General features: G+C 48.6%; 5 protein-coding genes across 5 annotated transcripts; 2 read left to right on the plus strand and 3 right to left on the minus strand.

The window, feature by feature from the left end:
• Positions 1-5,736: 5,736 nt before the first annotated feature.
• On the plus strand, positions 5,737-6,271 carry F5B22DRAFT_647603 (uncharacterized protein; the record flags this gene model as incomplete). Its single annotated transcript, XM_047978896.1, has 3 exons — positions 5,737-5,874; positions 5,960-5,973; positions 6,037-6,271. The coding sequence occupies 3 exons, from the start codon at positions 5,737-5,739 to the stop codon at positions 6,269-6,271; spliced, it is 387 nt and encodes a 128-aa protein (XP_047829868.1).
• Positions 6,272-8,116: 1,845 nt separating this feature from the next.
• Positions 8,117-10,153, minus strand: F5B22DRAFT_232500 (PLC-like phosphodiesterase). The gene is made up of 4 exons (XM_047969876.1): positions 9,458-10,153; positions 8,974-9,362; positions 8,791-8,895; positions 8,117-8,724 (listed from the first exon to the last, which is right to left on the minus strand). The coding sequence occupies exons 1-4, from the start codon at positions 9,534-9,536 to the stop codon at positions 8,236-8,238; spliced, it is 1,062 nt and encodes a 353-aa protein (XP_047829869.1). The 5' UTR covers positions 9,537-10,153; the 3' UTR covers positions 8,117-8,235.
• A 2,052-nt stretch (positions 10,154-12,205) lies between these two features.
• Positions 12,206-15,044, minus strand: F5B22DRAFT_647605 (fungal-specific transcription factor domain-containing protein; the record flags this gene model as incomplete). The annotated part of the gene is made up of 4 exons (XM_047978897.1): positions 12,206-13,450; positions 13,499-13,856; positions 13,908-14,505; positions 14,558-15,044. 4 exons carry the CDS (start codon positions 15,042-15,044, stop codon positions 12,206-12,208), a joined length of 2,688 nt encoding a protein of 895 aa, XP_047829870.1.
• Positions 15,045-18,205: 3,161 nt separating this feature from the next.
• F5B22DRAFT_647606 (uncharacterized protein) lies at positions 18,206-20,261 on the minus strand (the record flags this gene model as incomplete). The annotated part of the gene is made up of 8 exons (XM_047978898.1): positions 18,206-18,301; positions 18,443-18,791; positions 18,921-19,272; positions 19,400-19,559; positions 19,608-19,793; positions 19,855-20,028; positions 20,092-20,125; positions 20,257-20,261. The coding sequence occupies 8 exons, from the start codon at positions 20,259-20,261 to the stop codon at positions 18,206-18,208; spliced, it is 1,356 nt and encodes a 451-aa protein (XP_047829871.1).
• Positions 20,262-20,907: 646 nt separating this feature from the next.
• Positions 20,908-22,373, plus strand: F5B22DRAFT_637099 (P-loop containing nucleoside triphosphate hydrolase protein; the record flags this gene model as incomplete). Its single annotated transcript, XM_047977385.1, has 3 exons — positions 20,908-21,005; positions 21,169-22,285; positions 22,344-22,373. 3 exons carry the CDS (start codon positions 20,908-20,910, stop codon positions 22,371-22,373), a joined length of 1,245 nt encoding a protein of 414 aa, XP_047829872.1.
• Between the last annotated feature and the right edge of the window lie 2,801 nt (positions 22,374-25,174).

The raw sequence follows: 25,174 nt of genomic DNA on the forward strand, positions 1-25,174 counted from the left end.
GCGGCATGTGATGTTTTATACCCAAATGATCAGAGACAAAACATTGACGGCTGAATATGAATTGCTCGGTAATTAATACCATGAAGTCGAAGCACTATGAATATCACGGGTCACGGTGGTTACAGTCTGGGTCGATCGCATTTATATTACCAGAACTGGATGAGATCATTTCTGTCACATTTAAAGATGCAGCGTCGACGATAAAGTTTAAACTTGTTCGCGTATGTAAATGGACCTCAGTGCAGATGGATCAATGTTCTTTTCATTCTCTATTGTTCTAAGCGACTGAGTGGAAGCACTTGAGCGTCTACGTCTCTGCATTTCTCTACATCTACTGCCTTTCAGATAGGACGTGGTACGGAGGTAGCTTGCCTCTTTCTCTGTCTCCAATAGGTGTAGAATTAGAAGTAGGGTGTTTTATCACGCAGATCATAGACATTTTGCGGTGGAGTGGGACTGAACGCGCCGGTGACTTAATAGTATTGAATATGAAGGCTCCGGCTGAAGAAAGGAGGATGGCGAAGAGAGGCAGAGTCAGACTGCAATACCAGGATGCTGGCCCGAGCTATTCCGTCCGCTAGTTAGTCATGGTGTGCGTAGCTCAGCGCCGATTTTACGAGTCCGGTACACGCAGCGCTGTTCTAGATATATGTATGAGATTGCAACAACATACCTAGTGTTCTTGCTCCTTTTTAGCCCACGAGAAGCACCCAATGACCGCTCCGGAGAGAAGCGTGGCCTGGCAGATATCATCAGATCAATGGGAAATGACCAGGGTATATACATAGATGAGAGAGATAAAAAGTGTCCCTTACGGCAACTTGAACAAAATGTAACTCAATCGGTATTCGATCTTGCCAAGTACAAAATATCCGATATGTATTGGCGCTATCTCTGCTATACTCGCAGAACTTCACAATAGCTTTGATAGGTATAAGAGTATTCTTGACGAACGAATCGATAGTAGGGTAGCATCAGAAGGTTCATCAAGATGTGCCCCAGCTTAACTCTGACCAGTACGAAAACCGACTGATAAAACATGTTAATATAGACTATCTGAGAATGCTCATGTTAGTATTTCATAGCATAGATGAGCTCATACTGGCTGACTAACGGTTTCCGCAATGCTCGTTGACAAATCCAACTCATACTCAAGAAGAACATGTCATTTAAGTACTATTGTAGCCTAGCAAATAAAAAGCGCCAGCAGGCCACTTCTTTGTAGAAGCTGTAGATATGACGATGCCTGTCAGGGGCTATGGTCATAACCCACCCTAGGGGTGGCTATATTGGACTGGTCTATATTCTAGAGTTGCCCCCTGGATATTCTGGAAGGTCAGGGATCAATTGACTGTTCGATTAAGCCCTATAATACTACCTTTCTGCCTACCTACTTGGCTATGACTAGCCTTCTATTCACTCCCGAACACCCATATCTAACAGAGCTGCACTCTAATTGCTTTTTAAAATCACCAGCCATTCTAAATAACAAATTCGCTCTCATACGCCTCAGTAGTAGGTTCGCATGGTCGACTTCCAGGAAAGGCGCGAACACATCAGGTACACTGTATCTATGCACGGGTCTCTTAAATCTGCGCTTACATACTCCATTCAGTGAAGTTGCTTCGGTCCCCAAACCCCGTGTAGCCTCAGCTGGTACCTTCCTGACAACCATATGGTGTTGTTTAGTTAGAGTAACTATTATGGGCAGAAGGCCTCCATTACGAGAGGCGAGGCTCTACCACGAATGTTAGTTTAAGCAGATTATATTACCCAGCCTAGACTGTCACAGTACAGTACTATATAGTGAGTGCAGAGACGTCAAGCCCTCGACTTGATAATTCGTCGTTACCTTTTGGTAGCGTAGTGGCATAGGTACTGCACTCCTTATGTCGTGTCGTGACATAGACATACATGGAATGACAAATTTTAAGCTTGAGCCTTATCATCAGCCTCTCGTCTGGTTATTATTTTGTGTTACGAGGGCTAGACCATATGCGACTGGGTCTTCACCAAACCCGAAAACCGTGATCGCGTGCTTGAGCCTGTGCCGGGGCCATTGGTTCAGGAGATTGCGTTGAGTTTTGGTTCGTGAATGCCTAACTACCGCGCGGCTAGCTCTTTAGCTAACGTTCGATCTAGATGGAGGTGGTGGTAGAGGGTACGTATCTCTCCCTGGTTATCTACTTTCTGCTATAGCAAGTTGGGAGGACAGTTTTTTCTTTTTAGGTAACCACCATGTCTTAGGAGCATATAGAATTCCGGCTTTTCTACCTGAAAGAGTGATAACTGACTCCAGCGAACTGTAGTGGAGTCTTCTGGCACTTCAGCATTTAATGGAACGGATTGGAGATTTCGAATACATCGAGGATAGACCGACTAGGTCTAACTTTCATCCATGTGATACACCTGACAATGTGTCTCACTTGTCGAGGATGACTAATTTAGACGATCCGATAGGATACATTCCTTTTTTGCCCGGTCGCTATTTTGACTACATGAGTGGAACATCAACTGGCGCGTGAGTGGTGAATTGCCCGAACCATGTGGTATTTGAAACTGAAACATCGCTCAGGTTGATTGCAATCCGCCTTAGCAGGTTTCGTATGACTGTAAAAGGTTGCCTTGAAGAGTATGAGATAACGGTGGGCGTAGTTTTCGGATATCCGAGGATGTTCCACAAGATGAAAACTTTAACCCCGTGGAATAAATACTCCAGGAAAGCTTTGGGAAACGGTTTCAAAGATGGTATCTAGAGAAGATGTTAGGTTATTGAGGATGGCACAGAGCCTTTGTTTCAAATAGAAATTGACCCTTGTTGTGGGTGAGTTTGCGCAGGCGTCCTTAACCCTATTCGAAATCTAATTGCTATTGTATAAGAGTTGTACTGGGGACTCGTCTACGTGGCGGCTAGGATGTCACCAAACGGTTCTTTTTCAGATCCTACACTCTATACTCTGATGAACGATGACGAACTGCCCAACACAGAGAGACCCTTCATATGAAGTGACCCAATGAAGGAATGGGAATTGAGCTGCTGAAAGTTGCGCTTGCAGGGACCGAGGCGCCTTTCTACTTCGGCTATTATCACACAATTCTCTCCACATCCCATGTTAGTCTCCGGTGTACTTCAACTCCATTGAGGCAGGTTTCGAACCTATTACTCCTGTATGCCCCCAGGACATGTGTTGAATTCCTACTGCTGCTGGTTATTACTGGCTCCCGCCTGCTCAACAGGCACAGGGCCGGGGGGCTCTAACCATGAATGGGACCAACGTTTCTAGGACCGCAACCGGCTGGATGAGAAGAAGGATTTATTTTCCCCAAGGCAAATCGCTGTACCAATTCGAAGATTCTAGATTCAGCACAACTAACAATCCGTGCTTCGAATTATACTGGGAAATTCAATACCATCGGCGAATATACACCTGTCCTTATAAGCATTGGAATGGCGCCCCCGAAAGACGAGTTTGTGGGCGAAGACGCGGGAGTAACCATCAGGAGGGGTCTTAATCATCTCGGGAGCCCCGAGGAGATTCACGAGCTACTGGAGCCGGACAAGTACAGGGGAAACTATTCCTACTACCGACTCAACGATGGGGAGGGTGTCAAGATTAAAATGGACGAGTGGAAGCCGAGAAAACTTGGAAGCGACACGATGGGGAGAATGAGAGAAGACTTCGGTAGATGGTTGTAGAAAGAAGGAATAGAAGATAGATTCAAGCAACACCTGGTTCGCCTTCGACGCGTCCGAATGGACACACCTCAGTGAGAATGATTTGCGCTGTGGCAATACTTTGTGTGCCAGGTGAAGAACTGCCCGAAGGATCGAATATGGAGATATCGACAACGAGCAGCACCATCGTAGGTAGGATATGGAGACTCTGGTGTATTGTGATATGCCTGAAGAGTCAGTTAACATATAGACTACCGCCTAACTCAGTTCCGAGCATCTGTGGAAGGGCTAGCTTGATTGTAATACGCGCCGGTAGAGCTGCGTCCATGCTCGCGTGCTCGTAGTACCGGGGACGGGGACATAATATGAGGGGTAGTCTCGCTGTTTATATTTATATTTATAAAGATTTGCAAGCTCCTACCTACCGAAGCAAAAGGTAGTGAGTGAAGTGGCCTAAGCCCTGTTCCCATTTGCTTCCTCATAGCTGCGCAACCTGGCAGAACGACTTAATGACCGACTGTTGTGCTTCTAACCGCATACTTGAACGAGTTTGGATGGATTGGTTTAGACTCCTAGGATGGAAACTTCCTTCTCATTTCCTTCAGATCTGCTGGGACTCTTACCCAGAGCATGTTCTCAAGCACGTTAGCAAGACCGAATCTTAGTGGTCATTGATATTGGCCATCCCAAGTTGGTGCCCATTCCTGCCTTTGAAGGAGCTACATGTATCAACAACATTTCCATGTAGATTCACATTGGCAGTTCATTCCTGCCACGAATAATCAACGATACAAGTCATAACTTATTCAGATTTCGCGAAGAAATCTAGCTAACTCAGGGGGTTTCGCGCTAGTTGCCCTTCCTCAAACACAGGCCACTGCCTTATTCCTCAGTCGGCGTGTCACAGATAGCCTCATGTCACTTACCGTCTTCACTTTCAAGTGAAAATGTCTGTCTTTTGAACATGATCTAACTTGAAACAAATATTGATCAGCGTCTTAGAGCTAGGTCCGTGAATATGACTTCATTCATGAAACATTTAGTTAGTATCAAGATAACACATTGCACGCGTACCTAATGCTCTGGTATTTTAACACGTGGTAACGACTCTCGTAATCAGCGGTCCGACTTATCAAGAGGTCTCCGCCAATAAGTCCCCGTCGTTGTTGTTTTTATTGACATGACGAGGGGAGGGTTGCTTTGCACGTACGCGACTCTCGAATAAAACCACGTTGCTATGCAACAATTCGAAGGCAGGTACTGCGGTAGACCACAAAGAAAGTAAACAACAAGTTGCTGAATGTATACACGCACACGCAAACCGGTCTAAAAGTACCAAGTGACATGTGAACAAGAAAGGCAGCAATTGTCCCATCATTTCACTAGATCTTATACCGCACGACTCCTAAGGATAGCAGTGCTTATTAAGTCTCCCGAACAATACTACTCTCTTCGAGACTTACCACTCTACACCTTCAGCAAGAGGACCATACCGACCGACTTGTTTGAGCACGGGTACATACAATACCTATCCCTCGTCTTCTACTTGACCAACAAGTGATTAGCACTACCAGACCTTCGTCACACAGCCGTCGTAGTAGGTGCTTCTACCTGCGACTTCCTTCCTTTCCTCTTTCCCTTTACAACACTCACAACCACGGCACTTCAAGTTGTCCCCAGAACAACATACACCTCTCTTTTCTTCAAGTTGTTCCCACTCTAGACACAGCATCGCGACCCTACCGTCTCGCACCTCGGAGTTACATCGCCTCGGTATGTCGAATCCCCTCTTTTGTTATCTGCTGTCGGTGTTCTTTTCATGCGTACCTGTGTCAGACGAGTTGATACTACGCCGACTACTTGGTTCCATATCCTCCTGCGTCTCTGCTGCCTTCGTCAGGAATTGTGCCATAAGCCCAACAGCAAATAGTACCTTCCTTGACTACCTTCTTCACAGACACGCCTGACAAATCCATAAACCCAGGCCATCATAAGACAAACGCCGCCACAGAGATTCTCTCAACCAAAACATAACGAAGCCGCAAGCAATAATTGAGACAATGCCTAAGTGGGACGGCAAAGCAGAGCGCGACCTACTCCTCGCCATGCGTATTGCACAAGGAGAGAATAATCTTTCGAAAGGGGATTGGGATAAGGCCGCTGAGATCATGAAAACCATGGGACATGCTGACGCTACGGTGAGTGACTCTCATCTTTACTTTCTTCTCGCGCACCTCGCCAACTCACATACGCAACGCCACTTGCTAACTCGGAATATGATAGGGCACTGGTATTAGGTAAATCTATCGCACAGCCTCAGTCACATATGTCGACTATACTAACAGCAGTAACTCAAACAGCCAGCGATGGTCCAAGGTCATCTTGAAGAACTTTCGGGAGCAACAAGCTCAGGGAGCCGTCAAAGGTGGCAACGGTGCTACGTCAGCTGCGGATTCAGCTCCGGCTCCGGCCGCAATCCCGGGCCGTCGAGGACGCGGCAAGGATGATGTTAACAAGCGAAAGAAGCGGGAGCAGGCGCAGGATTACAAGGGCGATGCGGAGCAAGCTCATGTGACCAAAAAACAGAAGCATTAGACAGGTCCAGACCGAAGATTAATGCGCAGATCTGCGTCGCTGTTGTAGATGATAGGCACTATGAACATCTAACACTGCTAAGTCCTCATGGTACAGATCGCTATCGTGACAATTTCGTCCGTATGACGCTGTTGCCGCAGGCCAAGTCTTGGGAACCCGAGTTTGTCCAATCTAGGGCTGTGTCATTGCTGTAGTCCTGAGGCCTCCAGGCTGACTGCGTCGTGTCTTCTTGAACAGCTAGCTTGGCAGAACGGCAGATCACGAACGATGCTTACAAGGTGGGTGGATGAAGCTTGAGAAATCGAACGACGGTGCAAGAGACTCTATTGCATATGCCAAGCGTACGAGCCATTTATACAAGTTCGAACCCCGAGATAACTGTTGATAGAGTAGAGAGATCTCCGTTGGGCCCGGCTGATCTGAGTCCTGGAATGGCCGAGGTCACGAGAATGCGCTACTTCCACACGCTTTGCATAATCGAAATCTTATTCGTAGCTAAGAGGTTCACCGTTACATGTCGGTCAGAAGGCAGACGACCATGTGAAATCTTGGCTCTTGTCAAGCTGATCATATCTCTGTTCGTGGTGCACACAGCACTTGTACCGCCGCCGGAGCAGCCCATGATACATTCGGGAGGTCCGGTACGGTGAGGGTTAGAAGGCGTGACCAGGATAGAGATATGTAACAGGTGAAGTCGGGTAGAAGGGACTGGCATTCGCTGCATGTTGCTTAGCTTAAAGGGGCTTAGATGTTATAATAAGTCCAATCTGCGAACGGCTCTCTATGATTGGGGTACACAGCATGGGCAGAGGGCGAGGGATACCAATTTTGTAGCGGCAGTTGATTGATTTGCCTAGGGGACTCGTATTCGAGGCGACTTTGGACCTATGAAAGTTCGTACCTTACTGATACTCGGACGGGTCAGCGATCGTCCCCCCCCTGCAGCCTTGCTGCACGAACTACCTACCCGTCATTCCCTTCCCATGGACATGCAGGGTTGATAATCGCGCTTCTCGACCCCCGATTGCCATTTCATTCGGCTGCTTGGGCGTTTGCTGTAAGCGATGCCGTAACCTGGCAACGAACGATGGACTCTCTCCGATTGGTTGTTGAGAAATATGATGCCATGCCTAGGGTTGACTTCTCGTGCTGAATACCAGCCCAACTGATGTTGTAGCCGTGCAGACATCCCTGGGCTCGAAATGGAACCTGAAAAGCCAAGACGGGAGAGATGCTGCGATTATGCACGTCTCGCCGATGGTGGTCTATGCCTTTCTTAGGTTCCATGTCTGCTCTACTTAGACCAATGACAGGTCTGATCATATGCCGGATATCAAGATCGAACACCTGTTTTAATCTCTATATCCTATGATGCACGATACGTCTATTTGGTTGTATCGACTGATAGCTCAGGACTGCGCCACTTTCTAGCGAACGATCGCTTACTTGGTAGCACTCGATTTTGGCCACACAGTATGGTCTCATGTGAAGCTGCTAGACAGTTCCAATAATGCCTCAAAGGCCTCAAGGCTGGGTGGTGCATCGTAGGAAAAGATGACGAATAGTATAAGCTTCGGAGCAAGGTTCCGTATACGACGGCCAACGCTCCATGAACTAGACAATACCGATGAGCGCTTGCTTGAAAATACGTGCATTTGGTACTGTATTTTGGTAATGAAAATTTGCAGATCTGTGCATAGCTCAGGTTAAACATTGATTTCCTCATCAGTCAGGGGCACATCGTGCATTCGAGGGATTATTGATGTCGCCGGTACTTTGTCTTCCGCTTGGCACGAGAGAGTCGAGCCAAGTCGCGGATTGCCCGACCTGGTTAATTGTCAAGTGTGCTCACAGGAAACTGTTCTTTTCTTGCGTACTGATACATCAAACGGCTTTTGTATGTAGTTTTGTTTCAACAGTTAATTGGTCTTCTCTTGACTGAAATCCTTCTGGAGAGCGCACAGTTATCCATCCAACACTTTGCTGATGTGACGACTGGGGGGTCCATGCTTCAGCCACTCTCGAGCCAAAAAAATGGCGATGAGGAAATGAAGCAAAGCCATCTCTCCACAAAATCGTATTGTTTCGTATAGTATTGTGGCGGCCTTCTTCTGGCGCTTGCTAGTGATTGGTGCTTGTACTTCAACGCTGCTCATCCGGCCACACACTTCACGAAACAATGAGACCTCGTCAGTGATAACACCTGAAAGTCCTCTTTGAACACTCCACTCCATCCAAATCTCTTCATTTACGGTCCAGACGTAAACAGGAATATCTAATTTTCTCATGTCTCGTATGAAACGCCTACCACATGGCGACGCTAGGGTGTGCCGTAACATACTGAAAGATATATTAGGGATATCTTTTAGACAGCGCGCGTATGTGGTGGAAAATCCAACATGGGTAATGGGATAGCCAGGCAGATACGTCATGCAAAGCTTGATATAAATTGCCTAACGAGTACTCAGCTCTATATTATTTTCATAAGAGATCCCTTGAAGGGAAGTTGATCAGCTTACGTTCCAGCAGCATGGTGTAACTCTAGTATTCCAAGGCCGTTGGCTAGGCACTGAGGCAAGTGCCTCCGCTGTTCTTTTCATAATTTCTTCGGCGTCGTCATGTGTCTGAGAAGGCAGTCAAGTTAGCAACCACCATGCTTCGAGGGTTGATGATAACATCTTGCATAACTGTGAGGAACTTGCCTTGATATCAAGCATCAGCCAAATTCGCTCCAGTCCGGGCTGGTTCAGGTATTCCAACAGGTCAATGAGCCGCGGCATTGGCTGGCAAGGCTCACGAAGTGTTCGTAGTTTACTAATCTCGGCCCAGTCGAGATCACGAACTCTAGACTTGTTGCCGTAGCAGCGCTGGAGTGTTTCATCATGACATAGTACAACTACGCCGTCACGAGTGAGATGAAGATCTGTCTCTATTGCTTCAGCACCTGCCTGGGTAGCGGCTTTGAAAGCCGCCATACTATTTTCCGGAGCAGCGGCCTTAAACCCTCGATGGCCGATTGTTTGGGGAACAGACTTCATGCGTGTTAACTGTGAGCCAATGAAAGCATGTTTCATCGTAGTAGCGTTTGCCACTAATGTGTATCAGCCTGTAGTCTAGCGAAATGTTCTGACTTTCAGGTCAAGTGTCAATGATCACAGAGGAGAGACAATGAAAGATGGGACTTACTAGTTTCGTGATCAGTTCTTAGAAAAGGTCTCTGCTCATGTGCTGTGCTTTTAGAGCGATCCTTCATTACTACTGACATTTTACTGTTCTAGTCCCATGAGATAGGGGTAGTAGACGGCTAGCGAACTGGTTTCTCGCGAACGTTTTGTGATCTCAAACACAATTCTTCATTAAGACAATAGGGTTTGCTGTCCTGTCCTGACAAGCAGCAAGGCCACAGATGAATGATATTATCTATTTCACGGTCTCGTATGGTAATGGCGGTGTGGAAGCTGAGACTCTCTTCAGCTTCTTCTTGCCACTTATGTCAAAGCGCAGAAGCCGACTAGGTAGTGCGATGATTCCGACAAGATGCAATCTGGTCGAGGCGGCAGGCCTGGCCTCACACAAGGCTACGGCAGATAGGAGAGTATGATACCGGATAAGAAGCTCTGCTGGGTCGCTCTCGGTGACCATATATCATAGCATGCCTGATTGGATAGGACTCGTGCTGCCTTATGGGTCCTCGGGAACTATTGGGTTAGATTCTGTCTGACCAATGGACACCAATGCACCACCGCACTATAAGTATGTATGCAGTGGTATTAACTGTAGGTCACAGCTTGCATGACCAAGCTACAGGCGGTCTGGTCTCGCTTGGTGGATGCCAGATTTGTCGTTTCGTAGCGAGGGTTGAGGTGTCAGAGGCAGACAGCATCTAGGCATCGCCGACTGGGGGTATTACAAGAGGTTAAGAGATCCAGGAACATAGAACATGACAGCAGAGAATCAAGTGATTGAACATTCGATGTAGTGGAAACGAGCAAAGAGGCTACTCGGACAGGTTCAGGTACACAAGACTCTACAAGCGGCCTAGGCAGATCCTTTGAGAGCGGAGGGCGTCGGAGGGCATACGGGTGAAAGCAGATATAAGGGGAACAATGAGGCAAACCATCTAGAAAAGAAATCAAGTGTCTCGTCCTAGTTGAACCACATCTCTCGCAAGGTGTGCTATGCTATAGATTGTAACGGCATGGTCTAGACTGATGGCGAAGAAGTCTGGCCGGCTTTTGGGGATACCTATCGGACTTAGGATGTCAAAACTGCCGGGCCACTGCAGCGGGGATAGCGTGCTCGGATAAGTAAATAAAATGTCAGTGAACTCTCTATATCCAAAAAAGAGCTTGAATATGTATGGTACCTATATAACGGTGTACCGAAAGAAGAGGTAGGTGGGTACATGGGTAGATACGTAGATTCTCCTCTACCATATTTCTATTATTCCTTATTTGCATACCTATGGGCTTTGAACCCTTACTCTTGTTTATTTATAATTACGAGCGCCTCCGGAAGGTACCGGCATATGATGCTGTTGGGGCAAGGCAGGTGGTGGTGGTATCAAGTATATTCTTACTACTTACGTAGGAAGCAGTGGAGGGAGGCGGCATCAAGCTTTTAGGAGTACGAAGTAGGTAGATTGATCTGCAACGATGCATACTGCTTGGGATAATTAATTGCATTTGGTGCAGGCAATCAACCAACGCGGTCACGGTCGTCCTCTAGTCGTCTAGAGTCGTCCTAGCTGGGAAAGGGACAAGAACCTTTACCTTGTAGATTTGGGGCTGCTGGCAAGTATGTAGTCATCTCAAGTAATACAAATGCAGATGCTGCCTAGTACGGTAAGCTGGCCGATGGCGGAGAGGCGCAGTGCCTTCACCTGCAGGCTCTTGAGGCGAGCAGCTCGGGGACGAGATCAGGTGTTCGTAAGCGGGCATGTTCTTACTGTATTGGGATTCCAAGGGTCGCGCCAGCGACGGTGTGCCGCACGAATCACGAAGCAGACCGCTTCGTATGACGATGATGGGCTGTACTGGCAAGAGAAGAAGGCTAAGTTTCGCCTGCGGACTGATGGATACCCTTACACTACAACGCGAGCTATGTAGAAATAGGTATAGTAGAGGCGCAAATCCTGTTCGTCGCCAGATATCCGCTAATCTACAGTTAGATTGGCTTTCTTTAGTTTGCATTATGTATGCTTGTTAGCGATCGAATGCTTGATGGGCAAGATGGGCAAGCCTCTGCCAGGACTGACCAACCATTGCAGGCCCAGTCTTCATACATGTCAGTATGCCTGGGTCTGATGGGCTGCGAGTCATACATGTATGTACACCACCTTCTGTATGCTACCATGGCTCTAATACTACCCAAGCCGCACTGTTACCTGGATTTGCCCCTACTGACTTGCTAAGGGAACGTATGAGCAGATATGAGCAACTCTTGCTTGCCTGTGCAGTTCCCGACTAGGTTCCGTGAGCTTCTGAATTCCTATGTGCTACGTAGCATGGCTCTTCTATGACTCTCGTTCTTCCCCCCATCAATCAAAGTCCATCAAATCACCAAGTTACCTGTGTGCTGTAGAACCAATACTATGTACATATCCGACGCTGTTGAGCAAAGAAAAATAAAAAAGAATGTTATGAAAAGACCATTCGAATTTTGTTGAGGCAATTGCCAAACAAGACTAAGGGATCAACCCTAAGCATATTACAAATAAATCGCCAATGGAACCGCCAAGGCACGAGACCCAATTCACGTGCTGTCATGAACCCGCCCATATGTACAAGATTGAATATACCATAGATCCTAAACCTGCCGCCGCCAAGCTAAATCGTCAATCATAGAACGCGGGTCTAATAGTGGCAAATCAGGGGTGTTCGCTTAACAACAGACAGTAAAGAAACAAAAGAGCGGGGGCGGGGAAGTCTACCGTCACACCCCAAGACCCATATCGAGACCATCCAATACAGATGGCCCGTCGTGGCTGTTTCTATGAGGTATTAACCCGCTTTTGTAGTCGTCACTATTCATGCTAAGATATAGGTCGGTCGAGAGGTCTTCTCCTGAGCTGAGGCTTTCATCGCTCAAACTGAGCACGCTCTGAGGCCCGCCTGCGTTGGTGCTCAAATCTAGATCTCGAATGTTGAAACCAGACAAATCCCAAGGGTCCGGCGTCCACTCCGTGTAATTTGTAGCTGCACTGGTGGGCGTCTCTAGGGATAGAGCGGGACCCCCATAAATAGCATCGTAGACGTTGATCTGACCACCGTCCATTGCACCTAGCAGCGCTTCCCACTCACTTAGCGATATACCACCCCCTGAAACACCTTTACTCGATGGAGTAGGCGGGTATAATGGGGCTTGTGGTTGATGAGGAGGTGGGATGGGGTGCGAGGGTGGCATTTGGTTTTGATTCGGAGATAGTGGTTGAGGGTTTGATGCCGTGCTGTTGCCAAGTGAAAGATAGTCCATGTTGGGCTTGGTTCGCTGTGTCGGTGACATTCGCATCATGCTTTGTTGGATCTGGGAGATAGAGAAGTGGTGATCGCGTTGTGATGCTGATTGATCCGTGTTGCTATGGTCAAATGAAGCCCGTGACGGTGTGCGGTAAAGCTCTGGTCGCGTAGCTGATGCGCTTGGCATCGTCATACGACGTAACTTTTCTTGTTGCGATAACAGGTCCGTCTCACTCATAGCGGCTCCGGTATGCCGGCCGTATGGCGAACCCTTGGCAAACGCAGTTGCTGGCGGCGAGGTTCTGCCTGCCGCTGTTATTGCTATGCTTGGACTCTTTTGTGTCGATGCCGTTGGTGATGGTTCACCGACCATGATCAACATCCTTGCTACTCTCTTCAGGTCATTAATTCCAGCAGCTCTAGCTTTTTGCAACGTGCTCAAAACTACGTTAGTCAGCCGCTCTACATCCTTCATCAGCTTACTATCATGCTTAAGCTCCAGGCCCTGATAAAGCAAAGTCACTCCGCAAAGAACAAGAGTATCGGTCTTGTTTAGGCAGAAAGAAAAAGACATGCTTCTCTCTTCAAGCAATTGAATGATCTGGATGATATGCTTGCTCGAGTCAGCAGTAGCTAGAAGAGCTGGTGCAGCCTTCGCCCCCAAGCTCGAGCCCACTGCCGGGCGATATATAAGCGTACGGACATAGTAATATGCCAAAGCCTGCAAGCGTTAGTTAAAGAGATCAATGCTAGCAAAATAGAGTCATACCAAAATAGGAGACCTGCTTCCAGTGACGTCTGTTGAAGGCTTATCCTGAACGAAGTTGAGCTTGAGATGGGTCGGAAGGGCCTCATCCCATGCCTGGAGCTCTGCATCAAGTAATGACATTTGTTGAAGTGAAAGCTCGTGTGAAGTGGAAGCAGGATAATTCTTTTCCAGAACGTGAGCCAAGATTCGCGAGAGCCTAAAAAGAGCGAGCGCACTGGAGATCCTGGTATGCTCTCCAGGGAGAGTAGGTTGGAACCCTTTCTCTGTAACATATTCATCGTCTGTATCTGACGGATATTCTGCATGAATATCCTCATCCTTCAATAATTTGGGTAGGCCGAGAATAGCGGCAGAAAAGCTATTTGCAGGTTAGTTGAATGATGTAGCAAAGATGATAAACCAATCATACCAGTCGAGAGAATAAAGTGTCCAGAAGACCTTTTTCCGTGTCTCAATTGTGAGAGCCCCGAATGAGAAGCGCTTTTGGCTCTGGTGCAGGCCTAACCGGTGAGATAGCCCAACAGCGATGGCCTTGTAATGTTGAAGACGCTTGTAGTCGGCTCGGATTGTGCAATATACGAGAGCCAACACTAGACACTGAAGTGTGTGCATCGTGTTGTCCATCATGACAGCGTCAAGCGCCTTTTGCCACTGCAACTCGCAAGCGGCAATCTGTTCCAGGTCCGGCATTTCGCTCGACAAGGCGGCGATGCTGAATACCAAGTAGAGTTGCGCGAGCTTATGGTTGTTCTTGATCTTGTCAGAGTCGCTAGCAAAATCATCGTAGAGATGCAAGAATGTGGGTTTATGGAGCACCGGGAAAAGCGGCGCCCATTCCTGAAAGTAGACATTCACACATCTATCCGAGAAGAGTCGAGGCGGCACTCTTAACGACTGTGGGGGAGGTTTTGTTACCAAAGGATAACATCCTTGGATGTGAAGGAATGCTTCTGGGTTGAAATCCCCACACGGATTCCCGTTTTCTTGAATTTTTCGCTTGAATGTTTCTGGCAGCGATGTTAGGGACAACATACTCACGACTTGAAGCTGCGGACATACCGATGAAAGCCCGTCCACTCGAGGACCCCATGAAATACGAATCTGAATTTTCAACACCAAGCAGTAGCGGTGTTGCCTGTACACGAAAGACATCTTGTTTCGCTGGCAGACTACCGTCTCTTTCCGGCTTGGCCGGCGGCTTCGGACTTGCACTCGACCTTGCGGAAGGGGTGCGGTGACCATGCATTTTGGAGAGCATATCAATCTTTTCATCCTTCTCATCTAACAAGTCCTTCAGCTCTCGGACTTCGGTTTCCAACTGCCGTACTCTTTCCTCTAGGGACTCAGTATAGCCGCGAGGGAAGGCGCGTCGACTCAGCTTGTCGCTAGTCTTACACTCAAAGCCTACATTCGAGCATTGTGAGCACGTCGGGCGGATCCCATCACAACGTATTTTCTTGGAGCGGCAGCGGTCGCATGCCTGGGCGATTCGACTCTGTGAGCTGGTGCCCACCTTGATCACTTTCATTGGCAGGATTCCCGGCATCTCGGCGGGCAATTAATTATATGCAGTGCAACGTTTGAGTCTGGGAATGCTCGCGTGAATATCGAACTTGAGGCAAAAAACTCCCTAGACGGGCCGGGCCCCATGGAAGACAGAATTGGACGGATTGTTGAGGAAGAGATATGTGTTGTCTTTCTCAACCAGGTAGAATCCTTCGGATCCAACGAACGATCCCGAGCCACGTCAGATCACGCGATATTTCCAATCAGAGGTAGGCAGTCTTCCCTTCGTAAGCAGAGGCGGCTGCGCAGACTTGGACGGGACGTCTTGTCGAGAAAGAGGTCGGAGGGGTCAAGTGGCAAGGAGGCAGCGGTAGTTGGGATCAGAGGAAGAGAGCGAGAAAGGAAGGGGGAAGGAGAGAGAGAACGCTAGATGAAGAAGAAACGGAGCGTGGAGCACCCGCTTCTCCAGATAATGCCAAATTTGCGGGGCCTCGAAAAGATGCAAGTGGCAGCAAGCACAACAACCCAGCACAACTAGTATGACCACTACTGGGACTAGCACACACCTAGGCACACCTAAGCACTGCCTAAGTAAGCGCACCTAGTGTCGACCCACGAAGTAGCGCGCTGGGGGATGAGCCTGGAATCCGGGGTGTGGGCAGGATGACCAGGGTCGGGACGGGGTGACGAGGTGAAAAGGCTCTTGTTTCTGCTAAGTGTTAAGTGTGCTGCTACCAGGAGCCGGGGACGAATCTCAGGCCAGACTCAGGTGCTCGAACGAGTGCTACTGGTGAGGAGTTGGTCACACATAGCACCCAGCGGAAAGGGCACACACAAAGGTTGGCGAGCGAGGCGGCGTAGACGATGTACCTATATACCGGTACGGTACATGTATATACGGAGAGAAAACAGAACAGCGCTGTTGCGTCGTTGCCAAGATCTGCCACATGCATTCCATTTCCTCGAGCATGCATGGATGGATGGCATCGTGAACCACCACCACCACCACCACCACCACCTCTTCCTCCTCCTGTTCCTCACGCCCACGACCCCGTCTACCTACGTTCCTCGCAACCAAACATCGCAACATGTCTACGACAAGAGGCCTGTGATAAAACACAGATAAGGTAGCCAGCCATACCAAGCCAACTGCGCCCCTCTCGCCGGGCTGGCACACGCACGCCGTGCTCAGCATTGTTCCATGGTTGAAAGCGCATGACTGCCAAGCCGCATTCGCATCCGCGCGCCTGTGTGCCGGGGGTTTTGTGCTGGTGCAGGGCGTCTGTTGCTGATCGCAGACCACCACGCTTACGCACCGCCGTCTGTAGTAGGTAGGTATACCTACTCAGAATCCTGGCCCTGAAGTTTCCGAGAGTGCTCATTACTTACGAAGTAGTCTACTATCCTGGACTAAACTAACAATGGACGGGGCATCAGAGGAGCGCTTCACCATTAGCACTACCTACTCCATGTCCTCCTACATGTCCTACATGTACACTTATCACACACTACCTTGATGCAAACCTAACAACCTACCACTAAAGTAGCATGTAAGATGCCTTAGTGTCCAAAGTTGGCTCGACTTCTCCTCACTTGAACATGGGGCCCGTCTGGGGATCGTCTGGGGACTGGCGCCCTAGAAGTGTACAGCATCTTCCATGTGGCCGTAAGATCACCTTTTCGCTTGCCCCAGATGACACATTTTAGCCTTGTAAAAGTGACACTAGATAACGACCCCGGCGTCCTCTGAAAACTATCTATCTGACAGTTCCGTTTTCTTTTCGTTTGGTGCGTGACTGGTCCCAATGACAGGCCCAAAGAGATACTACCTAATGCAGGGCAGATGCAGGCGATCCCTCTCCCGTATTAGCGAGCCTGATACGCTTAGACTACTCGACGCATGCTGACCGAGTCAGAAATGAAGACCAGGTATCCCATCCCTTTTACCCTCATTCCCTTTGGTGCAGATCTCGGCAGCCTCTGAGACTCTGGGGTAACGCCATCGGTCGATGGCGGCCAGAACTTGACTCGTAATGCCCCGCGATCTGATTGATTGTTTAGGCCCCTCCAACCCCGGAACGAGTCCTGGGCGCTGTCAACAAATGAATCACAGGATGAGACATGGCGGGTGTGGAGCGGCTGGGTTGGGTTTGGCGCGTTCGTCCTTACATTCAGCATCATTCGGCTGCTGCTGAGGTATAGTCGGTCATACTCTGTAGTCAGTTCATGCAATGTATAGACTGGTCACAGCATACGCAGAACCATCTCCAGTGGTTCAAAGTCATTCATCGCCACGTTCGGGCGAATGGTGTTCACGTTTTTAGCCTTTCACTACGCCGATTTCGCTGGGACTACGAGATAGCAGATAGTAGCGGATTATGTACATGCAGTCCAAGTCTTTCGTTCCTCCATACCCCTGCAGCGTATTGTTCTGTCTACCTCCTGTTTATCGACTTTTGTGTGCGGGGATCGATATGATCTGTTGCAAGTATGATATGTAATATCGCCGGGATGCCTAATCTGGTCGACAGAATATGATAGACTCCGGAGTTCGAAAAGACGAATATACCAGAATTCCAATTACCAAGGTATCTTAGAACATGTAAAACCACGAGGGATGACAATGTGGCGATGGTGTTCTGGCTGAAATATCCACCGGGTAAATAGACGAGGCGACAGAGCAATGCCGAGCCTCACTGATGAGAGACGTCACTCAATGGGGGTAGTATTTAAGAGGTCTTACAGCCGAAAGGCTCGAGGGCATACTGGGCACTTACATGTCTCAGTTCAGATCTATTCAGGAGGCATAGGTATTATGGACTACGTGTAGTATTGTACCTCAACCCTACTATCGTACTCGCCAGGTAAAAGCTCTTACCGGCAACAGCATCACGAACCTCAAGGGTAGGTTCATGTCCAAGTACATACATCAAAATCCTTTTAGATCTACAAAGAGTGAGTAAATGATGCTGGGCCAGTAAAATATGTGGTCATTGGCGAGTGTGATTCTGGTTATTAGAACGCCGTCTATTGCATCAATACAATGCAGCTTGCGATCTTGTATCTTGTTGCTCAGTTGATCTAGGCACCGTATAAGGTTGCGTATAACGGTATAGCTTTTAAACCGAGGTAAAATGTTCATGACACATATATACGGCCGGGAGGATGTGACGCTGTAAGGGTAGCCTTTTCACTACGCAACTATGTGAAGTCCTCCTCATCTATGTTATCCCCTTGGGTGTCATTCATTGCAGAAAGATAGCTCGTCACGGATTTGTCTTCAAGCAGCCGATTGTTCTGCGAGAAAGTCAGTTAAAGTTGCTTGCTATCGTCGTATCAGAGGGTACTATGTTCAACACGAGTGACCGAGATATAATAGACCGTTGGAGGATTTTACAATCAGCGGGATAGCGGAACACGAAGTCTAAACATTCTTACCTCCTGTTCGAGCACTTCGAGAGCCCTTTCCAATAAATCTTTTTCAATTGCTCTTAATTTCAATGCCGCTAAGACGACATGTGATCTCTCGTGCCCAGTCGGAGCACTGTTCTTCCTTAGAATTTCCACTTGTTGCTGGATCATTTGGAGAGCCACGGTAGCCGCACGAAGACGGAAAACCTGGCACAACTCATGCCCCTTTATGAGGGTTTCTATAGTACCAGCTTCCCGTGTTATATCTGTATCCTGCCAGAACATTCTGAGGTCTTGTGAGCCATCATTTTCCTGCAAAACTCTGAAGTGTAGGCCATCTTCGTCATTCAGGCACATCAGATAAATGAACGGTGCACTATAGTTCGCTGATGTCAGTAATCAGTTTTTCTGGCGAAACGAAAGCTGGTTCAAGGAAGTTTGCGTGTTTCCCAGACAGGCTCATCAGCTTAAAGGCAGTTGAACTGGAAGGATAGTGGCTGCATACTCCCATTTCGGAACACCATTCTCGTTGTCGGTGATCTTTAGAGTTGGCGCAGATCCGAAGGCATAAAGTTTTGCCTTTGCAAGCGGGTCGTCTGCCATAGGCTCTACTGGCAGAAGAATACTCTTAGCGGTTGATACAGGATCAATGAATCCATAGCTAAACAACATCTCGGCGGCGGATTTGTCGTGACCGTAGTCAATGGTGATTTCGTTCGACTTGAGGACATTGGCATCCTTACGTAGAAGAAGCAATACCTCATCTTCTGAGCTTTCTTCGAAATACGCGGTTGCTGGACTTGAATGATTCACTAGGTCGAGACAGGGAACCATTGCCTCCCCTGACCTAGGCAAGGCTATTACACATGCTGGAGTCAGTGATTGCCTGGTATGGAAGTGGTTTAGCCCATTTTACGGGAACACGCAGGAGCAACGAGGCCCAAATCTGCCTGGGAGGGAGATAAATGCCCCCAAAGAACTAACCGAGCGATCGAGATCGATAGAGAGCGTCCAACAAAATCCAATCCCTTAGAGTAATTTCATCAGCTTCGACCAGTGCAGTCCATTGCGGAAGGTCCGAAATCGTGTCTCGAATGTGACTGAACTCCTTCGCCAAAGTAGCGAGTTTCGCTGATACAGCAGACTAATATACAATTAGAGAGGAGCTGTGGTGGTGATGGAGTGAGCCTACTTCGAGCGATGTGCCTCTCAAAAGAGACAACTCATGCTCAGACCACATTGTAGGGACAGGCACTTTTGTAGGAAGGAGCTTAACATATTGCGTCCAAGCTGTGACAGCCCCTTGACCACCCTTATAGTCTGGGGACGAGAGAACAAGTTGCGTTAACAAGAAGAGTAGTATATCGCTCCTTAGTGACTGGAAGATAAAAGACATTTTGTTAACTAGTGGCCGAAAAATGAAGACTCGGGGTTTCTACCTGATGACCAGCTACGTCAAGGAGTTGGCGGAAGTCTTTGCTTTCTCTGGCATACTCTTCAATGCCCGCGGCTGACAGGATAAGCTCTCTCGGAATAGTAAGAAGGGCTGCGAGCTCGTCGTTTTCGTTGTTGAGGTGAATCTCAGTTATCAAGCCTAGGCCGCGATCTTCAATCTGAAATGTCCAGACTTATTAGTCCGGTTCTTTATCATATACTTTCAGAGCTGCAAAAGTTACGGCGCCCACGTTTACTGGGCCAAATATTGACGTACTGTAGTGACAGTTAGCTCTGACAGGCAATAGATCTTTTCTAGCAACACCGAGTCTCCAGATGGAATAACCTGCTGTGATACGTACCATCCGCGACGCTCACATTAGTAAAGGAGATGCTATTGAGCATACACCATGCTGGTAAATTTTGCAATGGAAATTCCCCTCTTCGCATTGTGGTGAAGATTCGACAAGCGAAGATAATCTGTCAATTTGAGACGACTTTCTGATAAAGCGCGCATGCGAATATACGCATGGATATGAGCCGGCGTATAGGCACGGAACGAGAAAACCACGGACAACCCAACAGGAGGATTGCTATCTCTTCTGTCAATGTCATGGAATGATCCAGCTAACCAATGTACCCATCTAGAAAACCTACCCTAGTAGTGTGTAGCTAGTCCACCCAAGGTCAACAGTTATATATAGATAGGGAACCTGGTGCTGGCCTTCTGGCTTAGTGCAAGACAACAGCGTTGGACATTTTCAGCAGAAGACACACATCTCTAAAGGATTGAGTCAAGTATTGCATCTATAACGGTCAGATGCTATAAGGTGCAGGATATAGATAGCACGAAGGCGCGAGAGAGAGGCTGAAAGCACGCCCTAGCTAGCCTATGACAAAGTGCCCCGCGCCGGAATTTATATCTACGACCCCCACCTCAATTCACCTCACCCACCCACCCAACCTGGTATCTTCTTTTGCGACAACGCAGCCTGCCACCCGTCTCCTAGCACCAGCACGGCTTGTCAGATACTCTGCGTCGAGCGCTCGGTCGCACCATGCCGCGAGATCCATTGATCGGCCTAGTCGGCAAACCTTCGGCTGGCAAGAGCACGACCCTGAACAGTCTGACCGATGCCACGTCCAAAGTTGGTGGGTTTGAACCCCCTGCCAGCCCGTCGAGCCGAGCAACGACGCTGATCTGATACCCGCCCAACAGGAAACTATCCGTACGCATGCCTGCCTACCCTATGGTTGCTTACTCCTCTGCGCCCTTCAGGTGAACTCGTTACTTACATTTGACTCGGTATATCCTAAAGATTCACGACCATCGATCCGCAGCGTGCCATTGGCTACCTCCAGATACAATGCGCCTGCGAGAGGTTCAAGGTGCAGGATAAATGCCGCCCCAACTACGGGTCGTGCGTGGACGGTCGGCGCTCGGTGCCCATCGAGCTTCTCGATGTCGCGGGGTTAGTCCCCGGCGCCCACCAGGGTAAGGGGTTGGGCAACAAATTCCTCGACGACCTGCGCCATGCGGATGCGCTGATCCACGTGGTGGATGCGAGTGGGAGGACAAACGCCGAGGGCGAGAATACGCGGGGTTACGACCCGTCGCAGGATATAGCCTGGCTACGTAGCGAGATCGTACAATGGATCAAAGGCAACCTCTGGGAGCGGTGGGGCTCGATTAAGCGGCGCCACGTTGCTGTCAAGGCCACGGCCGTCGAGACGCTACAGCAGCAGTTCTCCGGTTACGGGAGTACGTCATCCGTTGTCGCGCGCACGCTGGACAAGCTCGCGCTGAAAGAACCGCTCGAGGCCTGGTCCGAAGAAACGGTAGATCGTGTCGTGGCCGCCTTCACCGACGAGAAGTTCCCCACCGTTATCGCCCTGAATAAGATCGACGATTCGGATGCGTACACAAATCTCATGAAGATCACCAAGCAACAGGACCCCAACCTCGTGGTGCCTTGCTCGGCTAAAGCAGAGTTGTTCCTACGTAAAATGGCAAAGCAGGGCTACATAAGATATACGGAAGGAACCGAATTTGTGGACACCCGGGAAGACTTGATTGCCGACGGCGACCCGAACGGCGGGGGCCTCAAGGAGTTAGATGAGAAAAACAAGGCTACAATCGAAGAATTCAGGGACATGATCCTATTCAGATACGGCTCTACTGGGGTTGTGCAAGTTCTGTCCAAAGCGGCCGAGATACTGGGTCTGGTACCCGTCTTCCCCGTGAGGAATACGACAACCTTCAGCTCAGGCTCAGATACCAAGGTCGCCTTCAGAGACTGTGTCTTAGTCAAGAAGAACTCCACAGTGGGCGAAGTTGCTAGGAAAGTCATGGGAGATGCCCCAATAGCCTATGTGGAAGGTGTGGGAAGTGTACGTGTATCTGAGGATGCTGTCGTTAGCCCCGGCAAAAACGATGTGAGTTGGATTAAATCATGGTGCCAAACCGGCTCACTAATCGTTTCTCTTAACCTAGGTATTATCATTCAAGGTAGGACGAGCGTAATGAATTCTATAGAGATCTGCCACATGATAGATACATTGCTTCGCTATATCCTTACGCTTCTCATCAGCTCGTACTAAAGAATATGCATATATATTTGTATGTTCATAAGTCTTACCTAAGTGGTCTTTTTGGACAGCCAACCTGCTTTGCTTCCTTGAATGCTACTGCTGATAGTAGTGTTATGGGTTATCCAGAAACCTTGCCAATTTTGTATATTAGATATCGAACCCCATATATTCGCTTGCGCTGCTGGCACACCACAAAGTAAGTCAACGTAATCGAGTCCTGCTGACTCTCGCGTGCTAGCTCCTTTACAGATATAGTATTCTTTTCGCTGAACTTCAGCACTGATGTCGGGAAGCGCGAGCACTGTGATTTCATTCAATCAGAGTACAGACAAATCAGCTTCCATCGCAATCACGTTTTCCCTGTTGGAATGATTATAGAGGCTAGTGCAGATGTGTATCATATTGGGTATCGGATTCATTCATCATTATAGGTATCTAGAGCTCGTAGCTACGAGGCCAACACCAATCAAGACGCCTAGATCCATCGCTGTACCAAGCCACCACTACTGAGCAAAAGAAAATTATATATAGCGATGTCAATCAATGCACCAATCTCTCCCCATTGCCGGACGTAACGAAACCAGGCATGATGCTGAGCCATGTAAGGCAGAACAGACAGTGACAAAACAATGCAAGTGATTCGAAACAGATATTCAACGACCGTGAGAAACCCCACCGCATGCCGAGCCCAATATTAGGTTGTGTCGTACAGCACTGACGTGTCTGGCAAGCTTGACCCATCGTGATCTTATGGTGCGTTGCCAAGCCTGGGCTCCATGTTCTTCTTGCAACGTAGAAAGTCGACGAAGGGGGGTTCCGCGAGTCTTATAGAAAATGCATTGTTCGGGTATAGTGCGTTTGGTAGGAATCAATCACAATCAATCGAAGGAAGCGCCGCCTTGCTTATTGCACCGGTTCTCGCAACCGTGATTAATACTTTAGAATAATGTACCTGAATACGGATCAAGATTAGCCTTGGCCTCTGTGGGGGCACTAAAATTGGTTGCTCGCTGCTGGGTGATGTCGGATAAGTCGGCGAGCTAATGTGTAAAGTACGTACAGCGCATGAATGATGCCAGGGATGTAACCCAGAATTGTCAAGAGGATGTTGATCAGGAAGTCGGCACCGCAGCCACGCTCAAGGAAGACACCGAGAGGCGGGAGAATGATGGCAAGAATAATCTTGCAGATATCGCTAGCAGCCCAAAATTAGCCATTAGCAACAACGACAAGCACCACATGTGAGCTTCAAAAGACGCAGCGCGCGTCAGTCAGTGAGCCGAAGACATACCTAGCAGTGAAAGGCATTTTGGTCGATTGGGATGATCGATGTGGTGAGTGAAAGAGGAATTGGTGCGCAGTTGCAGGATAGCGAGCTGAGAGACTGGAAAGGAACTGGTTTCGGTCAATTGGTAGTAAGATTAAACAAAGAGATTGTGTGACAGAGGTTGAAGGGGTAAGAGAGAAGGGACAAGGTGGATGGTTGGGCCGTCGGGTGTTTAAATAAGTAACAAAGCAAGATTGTCCACCAGCCAGGAATGCCCAAGTCACTGATGGACAATTCCTTGGATGGTTCCCTTGGTTCGCTGGGTTGCCACTTGTTACTTGTTTCTGGCTGGGTAGCGTACATGTACCACGAACTCGAAGACGGGACAGACACGATCTGTTTGCCGTCTGGGCCTGCAGGGCCAGACAAATGATGACGATGCAGTTAGCCACGGACACTACGGTACTGCTACACTCCCTCACTCACTACCTGCTGTTCCCAAGCTTGCCCTGTCACAAGCCAGGCACTGCGTCATCAGCCTACCGTGGACCTGCCCTCAGAGTGGGACTGGCTAAGTCGGCGGTTTTGCGCTATGTACCTCTACCTATCTGCCTACCAACCCTAGAACGATCCTCACTTATGTACGTACCTAGCATGTAACTCACCTAGGTACCTAATAGGCACCACGTAACGTAAGGGACAAGAGAGAGGAGTTGGGTTGTATGTACTATGTATTCTGCCCCGTGATACTCTCCCTGCCCAGCACAGGATAGGTAACTTGGATGTGAGAGCAAGCTGATGTTATTCTCTGCCGTTTCCTACGCCCCTACCTTCTGAGAGAAGTTCCCGTTCAGGTCAAGTTACATAGGTGGCTGGGTACATACAGTCGCTATGGACGGATAGAGACGGGCTCCTACCTACTACCTACCTCGCTACCTTCAAGGTTGTATGGAGTACTCCATGGCTGGTATGGCAAATTTGGGTGCCCGGCAAACCGGCAGCCTCTAAGACATCATCAAAGAGGTTAGAATGACATCATTTACTATCCATGAAATATGAGCTAATCCAATCGCGACGTGCATTAGCGTCTAGACCACAAAACGCGAGACATCAGCCACATTGCGTCTGCATCTCTCGGCATCTGGAGAATCGGGCTGTGGCTGTGTCTCTCCAGCCATCCATGGATCTTGAACATGGTCTATTTTTAATATGCGCATACATAGGTATATGTAGGCAGTCGAGGGTAGTCGGATAGTGTACAGATATCTACCTGGACTCTGCTGGACAATACTGACCCTTGCACACCTGAATGGCCCATAAAACAGGCGATGCTTCATTGCGCGTTCGTTCTCAGCCATACATTAAAATTGCAAGCCGATACTTGCGGCTCTTAACCCAGATCACCAGATCAAGTACCCTTACCCTACCACAACCCACCCCTGTCTACCACACGATAGCCAAGACTT

This window comes from Xylaria bambusicola (genome assembly GCF_022495145.1).
Source record: "Xylaria bambusicola strain CBS 139988 unplaced genomic scaffold F5B22scaffold_27, whole genome shotgun sequence".
Lineage (NCBI taxonomy): Eukaryota > Fungi > Ascomycota > Sordariomycetes > Xylariales > Xylariaceae > Xylaria > Xylaria bambusicola.